This window comes from Macaca fascicularis, chromosome 9, assembly GCF_037993035.2.
Source record: "Macaca fascicularis isolate 582-1 chromosome 9, T2T-MFA8v1.1".
Classification (NCBI taxonomy): domain Eukaryota; kingdom Metazoa; phylum Chordata; class Mammalia; order Primates; family Cercopithecidae; genus Macaca; species Macaca fascicularis.
This window is the reverse complement of record NC_088383.1, coordinates 106363808-106387666: the sequence shown is the minus strand read 5'-3', so window position 1 is coordinate 106387666 and position 23859 is coordinate 106363808. Positions and strand designations below refer to the sequence as shown.

The following is a 23859-nucleotide window of genomic DNA, read 5'->3' as shown; positions in this document are numbered from 1 at the left end:
CGAAGTGCTGGGATTACAGGTGTGTGCCGCCGTGCTGGCCAAAATTACCAACTTCTGGTCTAGGATCCTGCACAGGTTAGGAGAGTAACATTCCACCAGCCTCTTGGAGACTGAAATTACTCAAGGTTATTGTGTAGGTCAAATGAAAATCTAAAATTGAAAAGCAAGATGCTTGAAAGTATTTAAATCTTAGAACCTTGATTTGCTTCAACTAGTAATATCCATCCCAGCCCCAGTACCAAGTGGTGTGACATTTGGTGCTTTTTACATGTTTCTTTGGGCCTGTTTCCTCTTCCTTAAACAGGAGTTACCAGCCCTTTCGTGGGTTAAGATTAGAGCTAACGTATGTAATATCCCTCATCCAGTGGATGGCAGAGGAGCATTAGGAGCTCAACAGATGGTGTTACTTGCTCCCACCAGAAGGAAAAGGGAATGTTCTTTCTCCAGCTTTATGGATTTCTTGTATTCCAGTGATCTTTTCAAAGGAGAGAGAAGGCAGTTGTGTTTATAATGTAATTATACTCCTTTCCACTGCACTGTCACTTTTTGAGGTCATCTTTTAAGTTTTCAAGTTGGTAAAACGGTTAAAAAATTCTGAGGCCTGCACGGTGGCTCACACCTGTAATCACAGCACTTTGGGAGGCCAAAACTGGTTCAAGACCAGCCTGGGCAACTTGGCAAAAACCCGTCTCTACTAAAAAATACAGAAATTAAGCAGGCATAGTGGCACAAGCCTGTGGTCCCAGCTATTTGGGAGGCTGAGGCAGGAGGATTGCTTGAACCCTGGAGGCAGAGGCTGCAGTGAGCTGAGATTGTGCCACTGCACTGAAGTTTGGGCGGCAGAGCGCGACTGTCTCAAAAAGAGAAAAAAAAAACAGCAGACTTTATTTACTCTAAAGAGGATACAATGGAGTTTCAGTGACTTTCCAGTCAGGGGGGCACCAAGCAAGAGCTGCAGGGGGCAACATGAATGGAGGGCTTGGCCAGGAGGGCCTCCCACCGCCACCTCAGCTCACCAGGCTGACATGAAAAGCCCAGGGAGATGTGTCATTTTTGGACCAACCATGTAAAGTTGTGACTGGGTGTCCCAAAACAAACTGCCACACAAGGACTAGGGTAGTGGGAGACATTTCAAGTTAAATGCTAAGGTTTCCTCAGATAAGCTCTTCCACATCACACAAGAAACTATTGCACATCACTCCTTTATTATACTGATCTGGAAAAAGGATTTAGTACAGTTATGCTCAGGTGAATACTGGACCCATGTGGCAGAGCCAAGCAACTAGAACATGATTTGGAAATCAGTGAAAGACACACTTGGACAGGACCAAGGGGCGTTTCACTGCCATGAAACAAGGCAGGAAGGGATTCTAACACACACAGCAGGAAGCACTCCTGCCCCTCAGAGGTCAAGGAACTGATCCCATACTGGTATGAGGAATGGCTTATTTTCTGATGACCACATGTGGGACTATTTCAACCGCCACAAGAAACCCCAGAAGGGTTACTGTTTTGTATTATTTATATATACTATACTTTTTAAATAAAAGTAAATGTAACACATAACTAAATTCAGGATTGATCCCAAACTTCTAGAGCCAGGTCCTCTAGGGTCAGGGAGGAAACAGTTGTCACATCACCATGCAGGTTACATCATCTTCCACTGGAATGACTAGAGCCCCCAGGCAGTGGCCTGACTGCAGAAGAGCAGAGGACTGGCTCCTGGGGACAGAGAGGCTCTGTTGCTTCTCCTCATTGGTCATGGCTTAGCATGATTCCTCCCCACAAGTCCTTAGTAAACAACTCGCAAAAACCCAAGTTACTACCTTTAAACTCTGTTGGATAAGGGGAGCTTTTCCACAGCTTGGACTGAGAACCTGTGCTCTAGAAGTGCTATTCTGACTAGATTGTACGAAGGGAGTGGGTGCAGAAGACAAAATGGCTAAAATGAAAATGGGAGCCACCAGTCCCCATCTGCAGATACAACTCAAGATGTCTACAGATGTGGTCAGTGTGACATATGCAGGTGGGAGGGGCAGAGGGACAAGACGGGCAGGGAGGGTGCTCCTGGGGACAGTATCCTCCCCGCTGGCCTTCACTTCTTGGCCTTGCCCTGGGCGGCCACAGCTTCCATGGCTTTGCGCACCGTCTCTTCATCCCCCAGGAACTGCATGGGCTTGATAGGCTTCAAGTTCTTGTCCAATTCATAGACAATGGGAATACCAGTCGGCAGGTTCAGCTCCATGATAGCCTCTTCAGAGAGACCTGAAAACATCCACCATCATCAGCCACACAAGACATAAATCCACATCACCCCTCCAGGTTTACTCTTTGTCCTCCAGGGGACAAAGGACTTTGACAGAAATTAAAGTAAGATACTCTTTCTGATCTTTATAGTAGTTCTGAACCCAGGGAATGGCCCCCGCCATACTTATTTCTCAGCCATTAAACTGAAAAGCCAGAAAAGGTATACAAGATAAACCACCAATAAACTACAGCAAGGTGTATGGCCAGGTATCTACCAAAGTGAGGTCTAGAAGCCCACAGTGAAGCAAGACTGTACACATCTCAAATATCCCATATAGTCCATCCAACCAAAAATTAGCACACACAGGCCTCTAGGTCCTCGGGGAGGAAACAATTTAAGATGCAAACTGAGATTCATGTGTAAAGTTGTGCCTGGTTGTGACTAAGGAGAATATTTTATATATGTTTTCCCTTTTTTTTTTTTTTTTTTTAAAGAGACAAAGTCTTGGCCGGGCGCGGTGGCTCAAGCCTGTAATCCCAGCACTTTGGGAGGCCGAGACGGGCGGATCACGACGTCAGGAGTTCGAGACCATCCTGGCTAACACGGTGAAACCCCGTCTCTACTAAAAAATACAAAAAACTAGCCGGGCGAGGTGGTGGGCGCCTGTAGTCCCAGCTACTCGGGAGGCTGAGGCAGGAGAATGGCGTAAAAACCCGGGAGGCGGAGCTTGCAATGAGCTGAGATCCGGCCACTGCACTCCAGCCTGGGCGACACAGCAAGACTCCGTCTCAAAAAAAAAAAAAAAAAAAAAAAGAAACAAAGTCTTACTCCCAGGCTAGAATGTAGTGGCACAATCGTACCTCACTATAACCTCGAACTGCTGGGCTCAAGCAATCTCCCGCCTCAGCCTCCTGAGTAGCTGGGACTACAGGTGAGCATCACCACATCAAGCTAATTTTTCATTTTTCTTTCTTTTTTTTTTTTCTCTTGAGACACAGTCTTGTTCTGTTGCCCAGGCTGGAGTGCAGTGACGCGATCTCGACTCACTGCAACCTCTGCCTCCCAGGTTCACGCCATTCTCCTGCCTCAGCCTCCCGAGTAGCTGGGACTACAGGCGCCCGCCAGCACACCTGGCTAATTTTTTATATTTTTAGTAGAGACGGGATTTCACTGTGTTAGCCAGGATGGTCTCAATCTCCTGACCTTGTGATCCGCCTGCCTTGGCCTCCCAAAGTGCTGGGATTACAAGCTTGAGCCACCACACTCAGCCAATTTTTCATTTTTCTTTTGTACAGACAAGGTCTTGCTTTGTTGCTCAGGCTGGTTTTGAACTCTCAAGGTGCTGATAGTACAGGCATGAACCACTGTGGTTGGCCTTTAAAAACTTTTAGAGATGCAGTCTTACTATGTTGCCCAGGCTGTCTCAAACTACTGGCCTCAAGTGGTCCTCCTGCCTTGGCCTCCCAAAGTGCTGCAATTACAGGCATGAGCCACTGTGCTTGGCCAGCTAAGGAGGATCTTTACTAGCAGTTTCATTTGACAATTCCAATCTAGAGGTGAGCTTCTCAAGCTTTAATATGTATCCAAATCACCTACGGAATAGATGCCGATTCTGAAATAGGTCAGGAGTGATACCTGAGGTTCTGCAAGTATAACAAGTTCCCAGGGGGTCCAGCTGTCACTATTCTGCAGATCACATTTTGAGAAACAAGGGTTGAGGGTGTTTTTTCACCAGAAGTCAATCTACACCACCTCTAAAGCTGTTAACAAGTCCAGCCCTTTCCTAGACTCCTTTTTATCAAGTCCCTGATTGGCAGCAGTTCTGCTTTATCCTGCCTTGAAGGCACCTCTGAAAACACATACATACCCTCCAGATGCTTGACAATGCCCCGGAGGCTGTTGCCATGGGCTGCAATCAGTACACGTTTCCCCTCCTTGATCTGGGGAACTATTTCTTCATTCCAGAAGGGCAGAGCTCTGGCAATAGTGTCCTTCAGACTCTCACAGGAGGGTAGCTGATCTTCTGTGAGGTCTGCATACCTGCGATCCTAAGCAATAAAGAATCTGAGTTCACCACTTATTAACAGTTACATCTGTTAAAAGATTTCATGATGTATTAATTTTGGCCCATGCACATTCACAGGTTTTTATAAAATCTGACAATGGAAATACAAAAAAGGAGATAGTAAACTATCAACCATATCTTCTAGTAAGTGAAGGTCATTCCTTGGAGAAGGATTACAATTAACTATTTTATCATGAATTACAAGCTCAGTGAGATTAGGCAGACACTACTAAAAGCCCCTGATCCTGGGCGGAGTGACCAAACCTCTGTTTGTCCATACCTTACTGATGTTGCTGTAGAAAGGGTGGTCGGGCTCCATCGGAGGTGGTGGGACATCATAGGAGCGCCTCCAGATCTTCACCTGGGCCTCACCATGCTTTGCAGCAGTTTCTGCTTTATTGAGACCGGTTAGACCCCCATAGTGCCGCTCATTGAGGCGCCAAGTCCTCACCACTGGCAGCCACATCTGATCAATGGCATCTAGCACTGTCCAGAGGGTCCGGATCGCTCTCTTCTGTACTGAGGTGAAGCAGATGTCAAACTCATAGCCAGCATCTGGAAATCAGAAGTTCAAAGTGATAAGCTAACGAGGTCTACTCTGAGCCAAAATGTTCTTCCTTATCAATCTCCTGTACAAGTAGTCCAAATGACAATATTTGGCCAAAAAAACAAAGTATTTGGCCAACTGTTTTGTTTATCCTTGCAATCTACCTAAGGTCACAGCAATTACGTAAGAGATTAAAACCCATGCTGTGGGACTCCAGAATCCAACTTTTCACCACCATCTCTAGCTATCCCCATTTCCTCAAGGATCCTGATGTTTGTATTTCAGTTAGAACTGTGACTTTTTTTTTTGGGACAGAGTCTCACTCTGTCACCCAGGCTGGAGTGCAATGGGGTGGTCTCAGCTTACTGCAATATCTGCCTCCCAGGTTCAAGCGATTCTCCTGCCTCAGCTTCCCAAGTAGCTGGGACTACAGGTGCATGCCACCACACCCAGCTAATTTTTGTATTTTTTTTTTTTTTTTTTTGGAGACGGAGTCTCGATCAGTCGCCCAGGCTGGAGTGCAGTGGCTGGATCTCAGCTCACTGCAAGCTCCGCCTCCCGGGTCTATGCCATTCTCCTGCCTCAGCCTCCCGAGTAGCTGGGACTACAGACGCCCGCCACCTCGCCCGGCTAGTTTTTTATATTTTTTAGTAGAGACGGGGTTTCACTGTGTCAGCCAGTATGGTCTTGATCTCCTGACCTCGTGATCCGCCCGTCTCGGCCTCCCAAAGTGCTGGGATTACAGGCTTGAGCCACCGCGCCCGGCCAATTTTTGTATTTTTAGTAGAGACGGGGTTTCACTATGTTGGCCAGGCTTGTCTCGAACTCCGCCCACCTTAGCCTCCCAAAGTGCTGGGATTACAGACGTGAGCCACCACACCTGGCTTTTTTTTTTTTTTTTGAGACAGTCTCACTCTGTTGCCCAGGGTGGAGTGCAATGGCACGATCTCGGCTCACTGCAACCTCCGTCTCCCAGGTTCGAGTAATTCTTCTGCCTCAGCCTCCCAAGTAGGCTGAGATTACAGGCACACGTCACCATATCCAGCTAATTTTTGTATTTTTAGTAGAGACAGGGTTTCACCATGTTGCCCAGGCTGGGAACTGTCACTTCTAATAGATATTTTACTAGAACTCTGATCTAAGAAAATTAGGATTTAAGTCCCAATCAGGACACAGGAAGAGGTCTTCCTGTACTGATAAAACTTCAGTTTGTTGTATGAAATTGTATTTTGTTTTTGTAATTGTTTGCAATTGTATTTGTTTGTTGTATGAAATTGTATTCACTGTGGAGTATGGAAATCACGTCACAAACTCTAATCCATGGTTTCTCTCTACTGTAGTCAAAGTTCCAGCCTAATCCCAAGTACCCTCAGAAGAGTATACCTACTTAAGTATTAAACCAAGTTCAGGAGAAGCCACTCACTAAAGACAGACCCAGTGTTGTGCACTATCTGATTCATCAATGAATATGTGTTCTATACACAGTAGTTATTGTGGCAAGAGTTATGTTGGCCCAACGAATAGGTTACAAGAAATCAGTCTTGGCCGGGCATGGTGGCTCACATCTGTAATCCCAGCACTTTGGGAGGCCAAGGCGGGCGGATCACGAGGTCGGGAGATTGAGACCATCCTGGCTAACACGGTGAAACCCCGTCTCTACTAAAAATACAAAAAAAAATTAGCCAGGCGTGGTGGCGGGCGCCTGTAGTCCCAGCTACTCAGAAGGCTGAAGCAGGAGAATGGTGTGAATCCGGGAGGCAGAACTTGCAGTGAGCCGAGATTGCGCCACTGCACTCCAGCGTGGGCGACAGAGCAAGACACTGTCGCGCGCAAAAAAAAAAAAAAAAAAAAAAAACCAATCTTATTGATTTTGTTTCATGAAAGATTACTCTCCCTCCCACCATAATGGGGAGACGGCACTTTCCTTGATGACCAAGAAAACATTCCTGTTTTTCTCCATGAGGCTAGAAGGCCCTCTTAGAAATTCAGCACAAACTTGCCTGGATATTGCTTCATATTGAGGTTAGCAACAGTAACTAATAAAACATGAAGTGAATTTTCCTGCCAGTCATTCAAATGAGAATGAGGCCAAGAAGAACTCAATCTTACTGAGTGAGGGCTGGGGGGAATTAATCACCAGGAAAACTCACACCACCCACAAGAGAAAAAACAGGTCTCATCACTGAGCCGCCAGACAAGTCCTAGTAGACTCACTTACTGTCACCTTCCTAACTGTAAGGAGAGGAATGGCTCCCCAACAAAAGGCTGAGTCACCCGGAAGTGAATACCCACAGTGCTCGCCTCAGCCCCCATGCTGGACAGCTTCAGGCTGTTTTACTGCAATTATTTCCACTTGCAATGAGGCAGCTCACTTTGGACACATAAATAGGACCTTGAAGACAAAAGAAGTTCTGCTTAGGACTCTTAACAGAGAACCTGAAAGATCAGAGCATAAAGTCTCTTCCTTTAACTTGCCCATCAAAGTAAAACATAGCCTAGGGACACTCACAGGGGTAGGAGTGGACACTGTGGTGTGGACTCCATCCTCCCCCAGGCCATCCCTCTCTTAGCAGTAAGGATGCATGGGGAAACTCAGTTCTCACTAGCTTTCTCCTGAAATCAGATTCAAGACTGCACAAACCCTATCACTTAAAGCATTGAGGAATTATTTATATGTTTTCGACCTTTTAAACTGTTAAATATTTTAATTTTTTATACTGTTAACTTTTTAATTTAATGCTAACATTTATTTTAAAACTGAAATAGGATCTGTTATTTTAGAGATTACAAGTTTAACTATTTGATCAGTCTCAAATAGAGACAACATGGTTTAACGTGGACTAGTTGTTGGGAAACCACCACAGACTGATACAGTTCTTCCTGCCACAGAGCTAAAGAAAATGGCCTCCTTTACCAGCACTTTCCATTTCCCAGCCTCTCCTAAAAGATGAGGTCACACCAGGCCATCTGAAACATTCACTCCCCTGCCCACCCACCCCGCAGAGGTTTACATTTCCCAGACTGTCCCGCGTTTTGCTTCATTTGAGGATAGTACAGTGAAGGCAAGAAGCTAGGAGAGCAATCTGAGGCCAAATACCTGTGCCTCATCAATGACCCTTGTGAATGGCTGCTGCTTTGTCCAGAGGTGAGAAGGGAGCAAAGGAGGATCTGCCCCTATCATCAGTGGAAGCACCTCTTCAGGGATTCTTGGCATTGCCGGCAGCAGGAAATGCTTCCTTATTAGCATTCCGAAACCACAAAGAGCAGACTGGGGTGGGGGCAAGCCTGGATAGGCAAGCATTATCTCACAGCCACTTCCACCTTTGCCCAGCGTCCTTGGCCAAAAGCCTACCGGTTCCTAACACCTACCTGTTACTTCACCCAGAACTAGGGTGAGGACACTGGACTAGGAATAAGACATGACCTTGGACAAGTCATCTTTCCACATCCTCACTTTTCCCAACTATAAAGGGGCCTAGGAAGGCTGAGGAGGATAAAATCTTTTCTACTTTATTGGGTAGAAGGAGCAACTCAAACTATTCATTCATTCACTCAGTTATATCTACGGATGCGTTTTGGACACACTATTTGTGGAATGCTACTGAACAGCAAAGTCCTACACAACCACGCGGATTTCTTGGTGTCCTGAGGCTTGTTAGGCACCCCTGGGGACTCCACCTACTGCTGGGGACGAGGCTGTGTGGCCTGCCGATCCGCTAGGATCCGTAGCCGCCTCTTGAGAAGCCTTGGTTACAGCTGCTGTAAGGCACAGGGCGTCCTCGTCCAGGAGCCCCAGACTGTACCAACCGTTTCTGGCGCTGGGGGAATCTGAAAAAGACCTGGCCGCCACAAATGGCTCCATTAGGGCAAACTGTCCACGACTTATTATTTTTTTTTATTTTTCTGAGACAGAGTTTCGGTCTCGTTCCCCAGGCTGGAGTGCAATGGCGCGATCTCGGCTCACGGCACTCTGCCTCCCAGGTTCAAGCGATTCTCCTGCCTCGGCCTCCCAAGTAGCTGAAATTACAAGAGTGCGCCACCACGCCCGGCTAATTTTGTATTTTCAGTAGAGACGGGGTTTCACCATGTTGGTCAGGCTGATCTCGAACTCCTGACCGCAAGTGATCCACCCGCCTCGGCCTCCCAACATGCTGGGATTACAGGCGTGAGCCACCGCGCCCGGCCTGTCCCCGACTTATTAAACGTCGAGACTAGAACGGGAAAACTGCGAAGCGGTGTCGTGGGGAGCGCAAAGGGTTGCGGGGCGACCGCCCTGGGTCCTCCCCGGGCACAGTCCCTCACGCTCCACGGCGTGACCTTGAACAAGTCGACTCTACCTTCTGGATTCATCTTCTCAACTACACATGAAACTGCTAAAGAGATGCTGCCCAAGGTGCCGGCCCTCTCCGGGAGGGCGCAGACGCCAGCCAGGCGGCCTCCGAGGCCGGACACCCGGCCCTTCGCAGCTCCCACCCGGCCCCTCCGCACCTCGCAGCGCCTGCCCGCCGCGCTTCGCCTCCTCGTGGCCCGCTGGGCTCAGGTCGGCGTCGTACCAGCCGCTGAAGCGGTTCTCCAGGTTCCATGCGCTCTCGCCGTGCCGGATCAGCACCAGCTTGTAGGCGGCCATGGCGGCGGGCTGAGGATGCGGCACCGACTGCGGTTCGCAGATTCCGGAGTAGCAGCCCGCCCCCTCTGCCGCGCCTGCGCGCTCGCGCCGCACGACCTGGCTCCCGCGCACAGTCTCGCCCAAATCTTTCTGCTTGCTCTGGACCGCTCTCCGCCCGCCAGGTGTGCGCATGCGCCGCATCCTGGCTCCGCGGCCCCAGACGGGAAGGGGCGCGCTCCGGCACTCAGAGCGCATGCGTCCTGCCTCGCCAGCCCCACGTCGGCCGCGGCGGTCACGGAGCGCACGTAAGCACGCGGAGGGCGGAGGGCGGCGGGCTCTAGGGGCGGTGCCACTCCAGTGGCTGCTGCCCTGCTCTCGAACGGCTCGGCCAGATTAAGTGGCTCTTATCGCTGGAACCGCTCCCATCCCCACACAGAGATTGATTCACAGACCTGTGTTCGAGTCTTCACTCGTGCATACTACTTGCTTTGTATCTTCGGGCAGGTCGGGAAACCTCCCAGCCTCATCTGTAAAATGGGATCATAAATACTTACCGAGTACCTGGAAGTGCTCAGTAAATAGTAGTTTTTACTATTACTCTCTCATTTCGGCGGGACACTGATCTTTTTACTCCTAGTTTACACGAAAGGAAACTGCCCGTGACCCTGCTGATTCCAGAGCCTGCTCTTTTTCCAGCACGGGGTTCTTTATCCCGTCTCTGTCTACAATCTTTCACACACGTCAAGTCAGTGCTTTCTGGGCCTCCAACAAGGAAGCAAACGCTAGGACCCTTCAAATATTTCAGAAAGGGGCGAATTCTCGTCACTGCCTGTCCTTCTCCCAGCCCCAATCAGCAATTTATTACTACAATTTTTTTTTTTTTTTTTTTTAGACGGAGCTGTCTTCCAGGCTGGAGTGCAGTGAGTGAGTGGCTCGATCTTGCCTCACTGCAACCTCCACCTTCCGGGTTCAAGCGATTCTCCTGCCTCAGCCTCCCGAGTAGCTGGGATTACAGGTGCCCGCCACCACGCCCAGCTAATTTTTGTACTTTTAGTAGAGGCGGGGTTTCACCATGTTGTCTAGGCTAGTATGGAACTCCTGGCCTCAAGTGATCCACCGGCCTCGGCCTCCCAAAATGCTGGGATTACCGGCGTGAGCCACCGTGCCCAGCCTTCTTTTTCTTTTTTGAAACAAGGTTTCCCTCTGTTCCCAAAGCAGAGTGCAGTAGCACGATCATAGCTCACTGCAGCAGCCTTGAACTCCTGGACTCAAGTGATCCTCCTGCTTCAGCCTCTTGAATAGCTGGGACTACAGGCATGCCACCAAGCCTGGCTAATTTTTTTTTTTTTTTTTTTTTTTTTTTCTGTAGAGATAGATCTCGCTTTGTTGACTGCTATATTGGCCGGGCTGGTCTCAAACTCCTGGCCTCAAGCCATCCTGCTGCAGCAACCTCCCAGAGACACTGGAATGACAGGTGTGAGCCACTGTGGCAGGCCAGTCTCCTGGTTGATTTCAATCTAGACACTTTAATGAGCACCAAACATGAACCAGGCAGTGGACTAGACTCAAGGATGGGCTGAATGTGTTTCCTGTTGTTCAAGCAAGCAGAGGGCAAATGAGGCCCATGTACAAGTAGCCAACAGTAACATTGGGTGGCTCACGCCTATAATCCCAGCACTTTGGGAGGCCGAGACAGACAGATCATTTGAGGTCAGGAGTTCAAGACCAGCCTGACCAACATGGTGAAACCGCCCCCCCCACTCTACTAAAAATACAAAAATATCAGCCGGGCATGGTGGAGTGTGCCTGTCATCAGGAGGCTGAGGCGGGAGAATCACTTGAACCTGAGAGGCCAAGGTTGCAGTGAGCGGCAATCATGTGCCAGTAAAACACCTACGGCATGCCAGTCAGTGTTCTAAGTGCTTTGCAAATATTAACTCGTTCACTCCTCATATCTCCACAATGACCCTCTAAGGCAGGTTCTATCTTTTCCCCACTTGCAGATGAGGAAATTTGCCCAAGTTGACAGAGATTAGGATTCAAGCCCAGGCTGCTGGCTCCCAAGACCATGCTCTTACTCCACTATTGTCTGTGGCCTCCACATTTTTGTTGTATTTTTGGCATTTGTTGACTTTGAAGTGTGGGAAGGATTTGAGAGGCACAGAAAAGGCACTTTGGGAACAACATGAACCAAAACACAAGTGGTTTGTAGCTACATTATCATAATGGCTCCTGTTTGTGACGGTTTAGTGCAACTAGCCTTTTAATGTATAATTTCAACCCCAGCAAGAACTTTTTTTTTTTTTTTTTTTTTGAGACGCATTTTGTTCTGGTTGCCCAGGCTGGAGAGCAGTGACTCAATCTTGGCTCACCACAACCTCAGCCCCCTGGGTTCAAGCAATCCTTCTGCCTCAGCCTCCCGAGGAGCTGGGATTACAGGCATGTGCTACCACGCCTGGGTAATTTTGTATTTTTAGTAGACACGGGGTTTCACCATGTCGGTCAGGCTGGTCTCAAACTCCCAACCTCAGGTGATCCGCCTGCCTCGGCCTCCCAAAGTGCTGGGATTACAGGTGTGAGCCACCATACCTAGACTTATGTAAGAACTATAGCTCCGTTCCACAGATGAGGGAACCAGGGACCAGGGGAATCGTCGTGCACAGTCACAGCTAGGAAGTGGAGGAGAAACCGGGACCAGGTCACCCAATGGCCTAGTCTGCATTCTCACCACAGCACTCCACTGCTTCTCTCCTCTGTGGCTGGAAGAAGATGGAATTCAGTAACTGGACAGGTGACTGGGATGAGGTGCAGCCCTAGAAGCTGCACCAGAACTCACAGGACCCCAGAGCTGCCAAGCTAGAATGCCCTCAAAGGGCTTATGGTTCAAGCCCCAGGGGTGTCACCCCTATGGGAGTTTCGCTGAGGAGCCTGTCTCATAGGCAGTTCTCCCTCTGATCTTTCCTGCTGCTCAGTCATCCTAATCTGTTGTTCAGGCACTCCCAGGGAGAGCTGTTCCAGCCTTAACCTTGGCTTTTTGTCCTGCCTTGGCCCAAATCCATGCTCCTCGCCTGACTCCTACCATGTTTTCTTCTCCTCCACCTGCTCTCAAGACATTCAAGATTCTGTGCCCTTGTCACCTCATCTCCTCACTGGGTTCTCTCATTTCTGCAATGAGTAAGAAATGTGAGTAGGAAGAAGATGTTCTCGGAAACTCAAGTTCAAATATTCCTGTTTCTGGTTAGCTCTGGGGCCTGCCACGAGTCACTCAACTTCTCATTCCGTTTTCCTGTCTGTAATCCTATTCATACCCACCTAAGCAAAGCCCTGTTGTGAGAAATAGATGAGATCATGAATGGAAAAAACTAGTCACGAATTTTAAATATATTAATAATAAATGTGTATATATATATATACACATATATATATATATATATTTTTTTTTTTTTTTTGAGATGGAGTCTTGCTCTGTCACCCAGGCTGGGGTGCAGTGGCCGGATCTCAGCTCACTGCAAGCTCCACCTCCCGGGTTTACGCCATTCTCCTGCCTCAACCTCCCGAGTAGCTGGGACTACAGGCGCCCGCCACCTCGCCCGGCTAGTTTTTTGTATTTTTTAGTAGAGATGGGGTTTCACCGGGTTAGCCAGGATGGTCTCGATCTCCTGACCTCGTGATCCACCCGTCTCGGCCTCCCTATATATGTATATATATTTTTTAGATGGAGTCTTGTTCTGTCACCCAGGCTGGAGGGCAATGGCGCGATCTCGGCTCACTGAAACCTCCACCTCCCAGGTTCAAGCAATTCTCCTACCGCAGCCTCCCAAGGAGCTGGGATTATAGGTGCCCATCACCACGCCTGGCTAATTTTTCTATTTTTGGTAGAAATGGGGTTTCACCATGTTGGCCAGGCTGGTGTCGAACTCCTGAGCTCAGGTGATCCTCCCGCCTTGGCCTTCCAAAGTACTGGCATTACAGGCGTGAGCCACTACACCTGGCCAGTGATATTATCGGCCGGTAATATTATATTAATAAATATTATTAGCTGGGCACGGTGGCTCACACCTGTAATCCCAGCACTTTGGGAGGCCAAGATGGGTGGATCACCTGAGGTCAGGAGTTCGAGACCAGCCTGGCCAACATGGTGAAACCCCATCTCTACTAAAAATACAAAAATTAGCCAGGTGTGGTGGCGGGTGCCTGTAATCCCAGCTACTCAGGAGGCTGAGGCAGGAGAATCGCTGGAACCCGGGAGGTGGAGGTTGCAGTGAGCTGAGATCGCACCATTGCCCTCCAGCCTGACCCGACAACAGTGAGACTCAGTCTCAAAAAAAAACCAAAAATAAGTATTATTAGCAGTGTGATTAAGAAGGCAAAAAAGATTTAATGAGCCACCAATTCAGAAGGTGTGAGTGTGGCTGCCTGGTAGGGGAAGACTTGCCTGCCGGGATCAAAGTTGGGCAATAACTGGGATTCTTTGTTTGGGAAGCCAAAACCATCTGCGCCACTGGCCTCGGAAAGGAACTCAGGAACCCTACTTTATGCCCTTCACCAACCCCCTCTGCCTCCAGAAGGAATCTTGTATCTCCTTGGAATTCTGATGAACTCTGATATGCCTCACTTCCTGGATATCTACCTGAGATTTATTGATTGATTGATTTTTATTTTATTTATTTACTTTTTTTTTTTTTGAAATGGAGTCTCGCCATGTCGCCCAAGCTGGAGTGCAGTGGCGTGATCTCGACTCACTGCAACCTCTGCTTCCTGGGTTCAAACCATTCTCCTGCCTCAGCCTCCCGAGTAGCTGGGATTACAGGTGCCCGCTACCACGCCCAGCTCATTTTTGTATTTTTAGTAGCCATGGGGTTTCACCATGTTGGTCAGGCTGGTCTCGACCTCTTGACCTCATGACCCACCCGCCTCGGACTCCCAAAATGCTGGGATTTCAGACATGAGCCACCGCACTGGGCCTACCTGAGATTTATTATGCATGCCTCTGAGCTACTCAACTGCAAACTCCTTGAGGATGGGCACTTCATCTTAACTATTTCATACACCCACACACACAAACTTGCACTTAGGGTGATGCCTTTGCCCTTGGTAGACTCCCTGGGTCCCCAAGTGTCAGAGCCGGGAGAGACCTTGAGAATTCTCTACTACAAATCCCCACCCACCTCCTGTCATGCACGATTCACATTTTCCAGATGAAGAAACTGAGAGGAGCCATTCAGAAGGGCTGATGAGGCTGGTCTGAAGGTCAGGAGTTACCTCAATTGATTGTTCACAGTCAGTTACAGGTCAAACTCCTTGTTCTACCCTTTCCCCACTTCTCACTACTGCACTTTACTAGTCTTTAAAAAAAATTTTTTAAATAAATAAATAAAAGAGCAGATGAACAAGAGACTAGATTTATCAGACGTGATCCACAGGGAAGGACTCCAAAGTCAGGGCTTCCTTTATCAGAAGAGAGGGGCAGGGAGGGCATGGTGACTCAAGCCTATAATCTCAGCACTTTGAGAGGCTGAAGTGAGAGCATGGCTTGAGCCCAGAAGTTCAAGGCCAGCCTGGGCAACGTGGCAAATCCCCATCACTACAAAAAATACAAAAATTAGCTGGACGTGGTGGTGTGTGCCTGTAGTCCCAGCTACTTGGGAGGCTGAGGTGGGAGGATCGCTTGAGCCTAGGAGGTTGAGGCTGCAGTGAGCCATGATTGTACCACTGCTCTTCAGCCTGGGTGACAGAGTGAGACCTTGTCTCAAAAATAAAAAAAAAAGAGCGAGGCAGGAAAGGAAGATTGAGGGAGGGACTATGGGAGGTTATGCCTGCCCCATTGCAAGGACCCCAAAGGCTTTGCAGCCAGAAGCCAGAATTCCTGGGCAGAGATAGGGTCCATTTAGTGCCAATCACAGCATTTTAAATCTGGGAAGAAGCTTAAAGCCTATCAAACCGAAGAAGTTTCTTGAATGCCAGTAAAGAGAGTAAACCACTGTTTTTTGCCCTCTATAATTTATTTTTTAATCTTATCTCTACTGAACACAGCACAAAAAGGCATTTGTCGGGGTTGATTCCTGGGCCTTCTGAAGCTCGAGGCACACGCAGGCGAGCATTACCGGTCCTAAAAATAAATCAGCTGGGAGGGGCTTAGCTCCCAGCGGGGTCCCGGCACCTCCTGTGCCCTCCCCACCCCTCTCAGCAAGCATCCTGAGGGACCCCCTGTACAGCTCCTCACCAGGGCACTGCCCTCTTTTCCTATCCTGTAGGGAGTAAGTGGGGCCACCAAGTCCTGCTTCCTGCTAGAACTGCAGGGGTGTCAGTGGAGGTTCTGTGCTCCGTGCCCTCTTAGCAGGCAACCCCCAGTCAAGGCACACATCAATGATGGACTCCAGTGAAGGAAATCCTAACTGGGCCTTCATCTCTACCCGAGGCCTCCAGCCAGCCCCTAAACCCTGAACTCGAGGACAGAAAGCCTCCCCTTGTAGAGCAGTGTTTCATTCCTCAGGCCCCAGGGAAATTCCCAGGACTCTTACAATTTTCCAACAACAAGCTCGCTTGTTAAACTGTTACAAAAACTCAGATAAGAGTTAGGTATGGGCCGGGCGCGGTGGCTCAAGCCTGTAATCCCAGCACTTTGGGAGGCCGAGACGGGCGGATCACGAGGTCAGGAGATCGAGACCATCCTGGCTAACACGGTGAAACCCCATCTCTACTAAAAAATACAAAAAACTAGCCGGGCGAGGTGGTGGGCGCCTGTAGTCCCAGCTACTCGGGAGGCTGAGGCAGGAGAATGGCGTGAACCTGGGAGGCGGAGCTTGCAGTGAGCCGAGATCCGGCCACTGCACTCCAGCCTGGGCGGCAGAGCGAGACTCCGTCTCAAAAAAAAAAAAAAAAAGAGTTAGGTATGGTGGCTCATGCCTGTAATCCCAGCACTTTGGGAAGCCCAGGCAAGGGGATCAGTTGAGCCCAGGAGTTTGAGACCAGCCTGGGCAACATGGCGAAAACCTGCCTCCACAACAAAATACAAAAATTAGCCGGGCGTGGTGGTGCACACCTGTAGTTCCAGCCACTAGGGAGGCTGAGGTGGGAGGATTGCTTGAGCCCCAGAAGTCAAGGCTTCAGTAAGTTATGATTGCACCGCTGTACTCCAGTTTGGGTGACAGAGTGAGACCCTGTCTCAAAAAAAAAAAAAAGAAAAGAAAAGGAAAAGAAAAAACACTGAGATAAAGAAGCTACCAGAAAAAAAAATCAAAACAAAACAAAAAACAATTTTAAAAAAAGCTAACCAGGAGTCACAGCCCTTTTACCTTCCACTGCCCCTTAAGCTAATAAAGGCCTCTCTAACCTTCCTTTCCCATTTATTTTTTTCCACAGAACTCCCTCATCAAGGACTGAACATTCATTGAAGGCCTAGATTTAGAGTGAGCGGGACAAACCAAGTATTGTGCTGGGTGGAAGGAGGGGCGGCTGCCGTTCAGCCCACAGGACTCCTGTGAGGACACCACATGTCCATAGTTGTTGAACCATCTTGCAAACTCATCGCCTGTTCAGATCTCCCGGCTCAGCTGGTGTCTGAGGAGGAGAAGATTTACGCCTCATAGAGGGCGTGAGCCCAGATGATGCCTCAAGACTCAGGTTCTAGGAGAGAAAGCAGTGCTTCAGGGACTTGGACTGCCCCCGCCCGAAATGCAGTCGCCATCTGCAGGTAAACAGAGCTGGAGCTGGAGCTGGTGCTGCCGGGAAAGAGAGGAGGGCTTCCAGCAGGCTGCGGCTTCCTCAAGGGCTCCCCTGATAGCACCTGGGCTTCCCTGATCGCCCCTGCATTGTCAGACTTAGTATAAGGCCGGGCTTTAGTCCAAGCCTTCTTTCTTTTTTAAATTTATGGCACTCTCAAAACCACCTGGTGTGCACCAAGCCCTCTGCCACTAGACCCTGTGTGAAAACTGTAATGGTAAAATGCTCAAAGCAGGGCAATAAGCAAATTTTGACCCTTCTGCTTTCATTCACATGAAACTGATTTCTCAGTCTATATTAATCTTGGATCACTTTTTTTGTTTTGAGATGAGGTCGCCCTATGTTGCACAAGCCCATTTTAAACTCCTGGCTTCAAACGATCCTCCTGCCTTGGCCTTCCAAAGCACTGGAATTACCTGTGTGAGCCACTGAGCCTGACCTCAAAATTGTATATTCAAAACAAGCTGACGTTCTGGGCACAGGAGGCACGTGCCTGTAGTCCCAGCTCCTCGGGAGGCTAAAGCAGGAGGATGGCTTGAGGTCAGGAGTTCGAGGCTTCTATACGCTATGATCACACATGTGAATAGCCACTCTACCCCAGCCTGGCAATAAAGTGAGACCTTGTCTCTAAAAAAATGTAAAAAAAAAAAAAAAAAACTGGCAGAAAGTTATTTGGGATTGATTTGCATCAAGTTTAGTGAATTGTTGGGAGGTTAGCAGTGTGTTAGTCCAGGATCTCTGAGAAGCAGTTGCCAAGACAGGATTTGCAGGAAATATATTAGATGTGTCTGTGACAGGAAATGGGGCTGGGAGTGCAGGTGTGATGCTGAGTAAGGGAAGGAGGAAGGAATGTTTGATGGGTGGCAGTGTTGTCTTAGATTGCAAATGCACTTCTGGGGAAAATTTGGCAAGCCTGTTGGGGGCTATTCCAGCCAAAGTTACTCTTTAGAGGGGTCCTCGGGCTCCCAAGACCAGCCTGCCTTCACATTCTCGATACAGGGATGCTAAATCATGATTGGATGCAGCCCATGGGCAGCACAGCCTCTGAATGCTGGGAGGGGCCCTCAGCCAATCAGCTCTCTGCTCTGGGCACGGTAGCTTATGCCTGTAATTCCAGCACTTTGGGAGGCCGAGGCAGGTGGATCACCTGAGTCCAGGAATTCAAGACCAGTCTGGGCAACACAGTGAAACCCCATTTCTTAAAAAAAATAAAAATAAAAAGATAGGCCGGGTGTGGTGGCTCACGCCTATAATCCCAGCACTTTGGGAGGCTGAGGCGGGTGGATCATGAGGTCAGGAGTTCAAGACCAGACTGGCCAACATGGTGAAACCTCATGTCTACTAAAAATACAAAAAGTAGCCGGCGTGGTGCAGGTGCCTATTATCCCAGTTACTCGGGAGGCTGAGGCAGGAGAATCGCTTGAACCTGGGAGGCAGAGGTTGCAGCGAGCCCAGATTGTGCCACTCCACTCCAGCCTGGGCGACAGACCAAGACTGTTTCAAAATAAATAAATTAATTAATTAATTAATTAAAAATTTTAAAAAATAAAATAAAATTAGCCCATATAGTAGTGCATGCCTGTAGTTCCAGCTATTCGGAAGGCTGAGATGGGAGGACTGCCTGAACCCAGGAGTTGGAGGCTGCAGTGAGCCAAGATTATGCCACTGTACTCCAGCCTGGGCGACAGAGCAAGACTCTATCTCAAAAAAAAAAAAAAATCAGCTGCTGCTCTATGAGATTTGAAGGGTGTGTTCTCATGGCTGCCATAGTATAGTCTATAAATCGATCAGGTGCTTTCAGGTCAGCATTCAGTGGCTACTTACCAATTGACTAAGGAAAGCTATTAAAGGTACCTGCCAGCTGATGGCAAGGTGGCCAAGTATCCAATATTAAGGATTTTGTCAGAGGTGGAACAGGGGAACTTGTGGTTGTTATATTCCTTTTTTTCTTTTTTTGAGACAGAGTCTTTCTCTGTCGCCCAGGCTGGAGTGCAGTGGCATGATTATAGCTCATTGCAGCCTCGAACTTCCCGGCTCAGGTGATCCTCCCGCCTCGACCTCCCAAAGTGCTGGGTTTACATGCAGGAGCTGACTGTTACATTTCTGACTGCAGTGGAGGAAAATGTCCAGTCTCCCAGAGCTGTCATCGGGAGCAGGCTCAATGTTGACCAGCCTAAGAAATATGGAGAAGAAACAACAACCATCAGAAACCCAGATGGGGCTGTGAGCGGTGGTGGCTCACGCCTGTAATCCCAACACTTTGGGAGGCCAAGGTGGGTGGATGACTTGAGGTCAGGAGTTTGAGGTCAGCCTGGCCAACATGGTGAAACCACATCTCTACTAAAAATACAAAAATTAGGCCAGGCATGGTGGCTCACACCTGTAATCCAATGCTTTGGGAGGCCGAGGCAGGCAGATCACCTGAGGTCAAGAGTTCGAGACCAGCCTGCCCACCATGGCGAAACCCCATCTCTACTAAAAATACACAAAATAATTAGTCGGGTGTGATGGTAGGTGCCTGTAATCCCAGCTACCCGGGAGGCTGAGGCAGGAGAATCGCTTGAACCCGGGGGACAGACGTTGCCGTGAGCTAAGATGGCACCTCTGCACTCCAGCCTGGGCGACAGAGTGAGACTCCATCTCAAAACAAAAACAAAAACAAACAAGAAAAAAAAAAAAAATTAGCCAGGTGTGGTGGCACACACCTGTAATCCCAGCTACTTGAGAGGCTGAGACTGGAGACTCGCTTGAGCCCAGGTGGCGGAGGTTGCAGTAAGCCGAGATCACACCACTGTCCTCCAGCCTGGGTGATGGAGCGAGACTCCATCTCAAAAAAATTAAAAAAGAAGAAAGAACCCACCTGAGTGTCTCAGTGGTTAAACGTAGAGTTGCCATATGACCCAGAAATTCCCCTGCTAGGTATATACTCAAGAGAAATGAAAACATATCCACACAAAAATTCCTACACAAATGTTCATAGCAGCATTTTTCACAATAGCCGAAAGGTGGAAACAACCCAAAAGTCCATCAGCTGATGAATGAATAAGCAAAACATGGTGGCTGGGTGTGGTGGTTCACACCTGTAATCCCAGCACTCTGGGGGGCTGAGGCAGGCAGATCACATGAGGCCAGGAGTTCGAGACCAGCCTGGCCAATGTGGTGAAGCACTGCCTCTACTAAAAATTAGCCAGGTATGTTGGCACACACCTGTAATCCCAGCTACTCGTGAGGCTGAGGCAGGAGAATCGCTTGAACTTGGGACACGGAGGTTGTAGTGAGCCGAGATCATTCTACTGCACTCCAGTCTGGGCGACAGATTGACACTGTGTCTCAAACAAAACAAAACAAAACAAAATATGGTACATCCATAGAATGGAATGTTATTTGGCTATAAAAAGGAATGAAGTGCTGATCTATGCCACACATGGATGAACCTTGAAAACATTATGCTGAGATGGCTGGGCACGGTGGCTCATGCCTGTAATCCCAGCACTTTGGGAGGCTGAGGCGGGCAGATCACAAGGTCAGGAAATCGAGACCATCCTGGCTAACACGGTGAAACCTAGTCTCTGCTAAAAATACAAAAATTAGCCGGGCACGGTGGCAGGCACCTGTAGTCCCAGCTACTGGAGAGGCTAAGCCAGAAGAATGGCATGAACCTCGGAGGCGGAGCTTGCAGTGAGCCGAGATCGCACCACTGCACTCCAGCCTGGGCGAGAGTGTGAGACTCTATCAAAAAAAAAAAAAAAGAAAGAAAGAAAAGAAAACATTATGCTGAGCCAAAGAAGCTAGTTACAAAAGACTGCATAGTGTATGATTTTACTTATATGAAATGTCCAGAATAGGTAAATCTATAGAGACAGAAAGTAGAGTAGTGATTGCCAGGGGCTGGGAGGGTTGGGGGTGATAAATGCAGAGGGTGGGGTTTATTTTTGAGGTGCCAAAAATGTTTTAAGTTGACTGTGGTGATGTTGCACACATCTGTGAAGATACCAAAAACCACTGAATTGTACACTTTAATTTTCTTTTCTTTTTTTTTTTTTTTTTTTGAGACAGAGTCTCACTCTGTCACCCAGGCTGGAGTGCAGTGGCACGATCTCAGCTCACTGCAACCTCCACCTCCTGGGTTCAAGTGATTCTTCTGCCTCAGCCCCTGAGTAGCTGGGATTACAAGTTTGTGCCACCATGCCTAGCTCATTTTTGTATTTTTAGTAGAGACGGGGTTTCACCATGTTGGCCAGGCTGGTCTTGAACTCCTGACCTTAGGTGATCCACCCACCTCAGCCTCTCAAAGTGCTGGGATTACAGGCTTGAGCGCCTGACCAAAAGTTTTAAACAATTATTTTAAAAAACAAACCCACCCGAGCCTACCTACCAGAAGCCGTTGCTCAATGGGAGTGAAGTGTGCGGGTAGCTCTGATGAATCTAAGTGGCCACTGAGCTGCAGAAAAGCACCCGTCTGCTTTTAGCCTAGTCCTGACAGAGCTCAGAACCTCCCATGGCAGCTCCAGGGATAGTTCTCAGGATTATGGTTGGGCAAACACATGTGGTTCCTACAAAGCCCAAGGAGAGACATAAAGGAGGGACTAAGGAGAGGGCTCTGTGGAGAAGGCAGGGGCAAAAGCTGGCTGTGAGGTCTGGCCAGCTGCACCACACTGCCCACCAGCACTTCATAGTCTCCTTTACGGAAGAAGTGACTGGGAGTCCGGGCTCCTAGGTCTCATTTCTGATTTTTTTTTTTTTTTTTTTGAGATAAGGTCTCACTGTGTCTTGTGGGTGTGCGTGCAGTGGCGTGATCATGACTCACTGCAGCCTGAGCTCAAACTCTTGAGCTCAATCCTCCCGTCTCAGCCTCCCAAGTAGCTGAGACTACAAACATGTGCCATCACGCCCAGCTAATTTTTTTTTTTTTAGACGGAGTCTTGCTCTGTAACACCCAGGCTAGAGTGCAGTGGCACGATCTCGGCTCACTGCAACCTCTGCCTCCTGGGTTCAAGGGATTCTCCTGCCTCAGCCTCCCAGGTAGCTGGGATTACAGGCACCCACCATAATGCTCGGCTAATTTTTTAAATTTTTTAGTAGAGACGGGCTTTCACCATGTTGTTCAGGCTGCTCTCGAACTCCTGACCTCAGGTGATCCGCCCGCCTTGGCCTCCCAAAGTGCTTGGATTACAGGCGTGAGCCACCGTGCCCGGGCTTTTTTTTTTTTTTTTTTTAAGAAATGGGGTCTCACTGTGTTGGCCAGACTGGTCTCAAGCTCCTAGGTTCAGGGGATCCTCCTGCTTTCACCTCCCAAAGTGCTGGGATCACAGGTGTGAGCCACTGCACCCAGCCCTAGGTCCCATTTCTGATTAGCTATGTTCCCTACAATGCAACTAACTTCCCTGATCCCTGTGTTGGAAACACCTCAGCCACAGGATCTTGGAGAGGTGACAAACTGGGCCTTTGAATACCTGGGCCAGGCAAGTATTCTGACCCTAGCCAGCCTGTGAACTTCCCTCCCCAGAGCCAACATGGTCCTTCATAAAGGAAAACAACCTCTGAGAGTGAATGCTTTGTGCTACCAGTCACTTGAGGGGAAAAAAAAAAGTTCATACCCACAGGAAAGACTGTTTCGTTGCCATGGCAACAAGTCACCACCATAACCAGTTTTAAGCCACTTAAAGACAATTCATCTCCCTTCAGCTGAACAATTTTCCTCAGTGACCAGACATCTGACAGCCAGCCAATTGGTAACAGCCACACTGGTTGACCAACCAATCCCTAAGTGCTACCTCCCTTGATATGTGCCCACCATTGATCTTCAACCTCCTGGCACCTTATGTATAAGATCAGTGCCCTGCTCCACTCATAGGGATTACACCTAACAGGCCCAGCTCCACCTCCCTTAAGTAAATACTGTAGTAAATGCAGCTTTTGGGTTCAGATATTAAGAGGTGGTCTTTTCTTAGGCACATTCATATTCCGGAATCTTGCCTTCCTGGGAGTGATTTATTCTCACTTCCTCTGTGGTGTCATGAGCCTCATATACCTGTACGCATCATATGCCTCTATGGTGTCACTGGTGAATGAGAAAAAGGCAAACAAACTCCAGGCATGGTGGCTCATGCCGAGTTATTCCAGCACTTTAAGAGGCTGAGGCGGGCAGATTACCTGAGGCCAGGAGTTCAAGACCAGCCTGGCCAACATGGTGAAACCCCATCTCTACCAAAATACAAAAATTAGCTGGGTATGGGGGCAGGCCCCTGTAATCCCAGCTACTCCGGAGGCTGAGGCAGGAGAATTGCTTGAGCCTGGGAGGCAGAGGCTGCAGTGAGTTGAAACTGTGCTACTGCACTCCAGCCTGGGCTACAGAGCTAGAGTCTGCCTCAAAAAAAAAAAAAAAAAAAAAAAAAAAGGCCAACTCTTCTTTTGTACAAGGCAGCAATGAAGACTGAATTTCAGACCCCTCATGTGGGAAACTAAGCAGTCCATACACTTCACAACTGTACACGACAACCCTGCTCACCCCTCATAACCGCTAGCCTTCATGTGCCATTCTCCCTCCTCGATACCTTCTCCAGTCTGTCCTTCCCTCTTTGCCCCGACGGCCACATTCTTAGTTTCAGCCCTTATGGTTTCTTGCCTGTACTGGTGCAGCAGTCTCTAACGCATCAGTGACTCATGTCTTG

The 23859-nt window shown here is 48.7% G+C and overlaps 1 protein-coding gene across 1 annotated transcript; it reads right to left on the bottom strand.

Moving 5' to 3' along the window:
- Positions 1–1186: 1186 nt before the first annotated feature.
- PGAM1 (phosphoglycerate mutase 1) lies at positions 1187–9518 on the bottom strand. The gene is made up of 4 exons (XM_045361300.2): positions 9349–9518; positions 4594–4868; positions 4116–4296; positions 1187–2265 (listed from the first exon to the last, which is right to left on the bottom strand). Exons 1-4 carry the CDS (start codon positions 9485–9487, stop codon positions 2096–2098), a joined length of 765 nt encoding a protein of 254 aa, XP_045217235.1. The 5' UTR covers positions 9488–9518; the 3' UTR covers positions 1187–2095.
- Positions 9519–23859: the final 14341 nt, after the last annotated feature.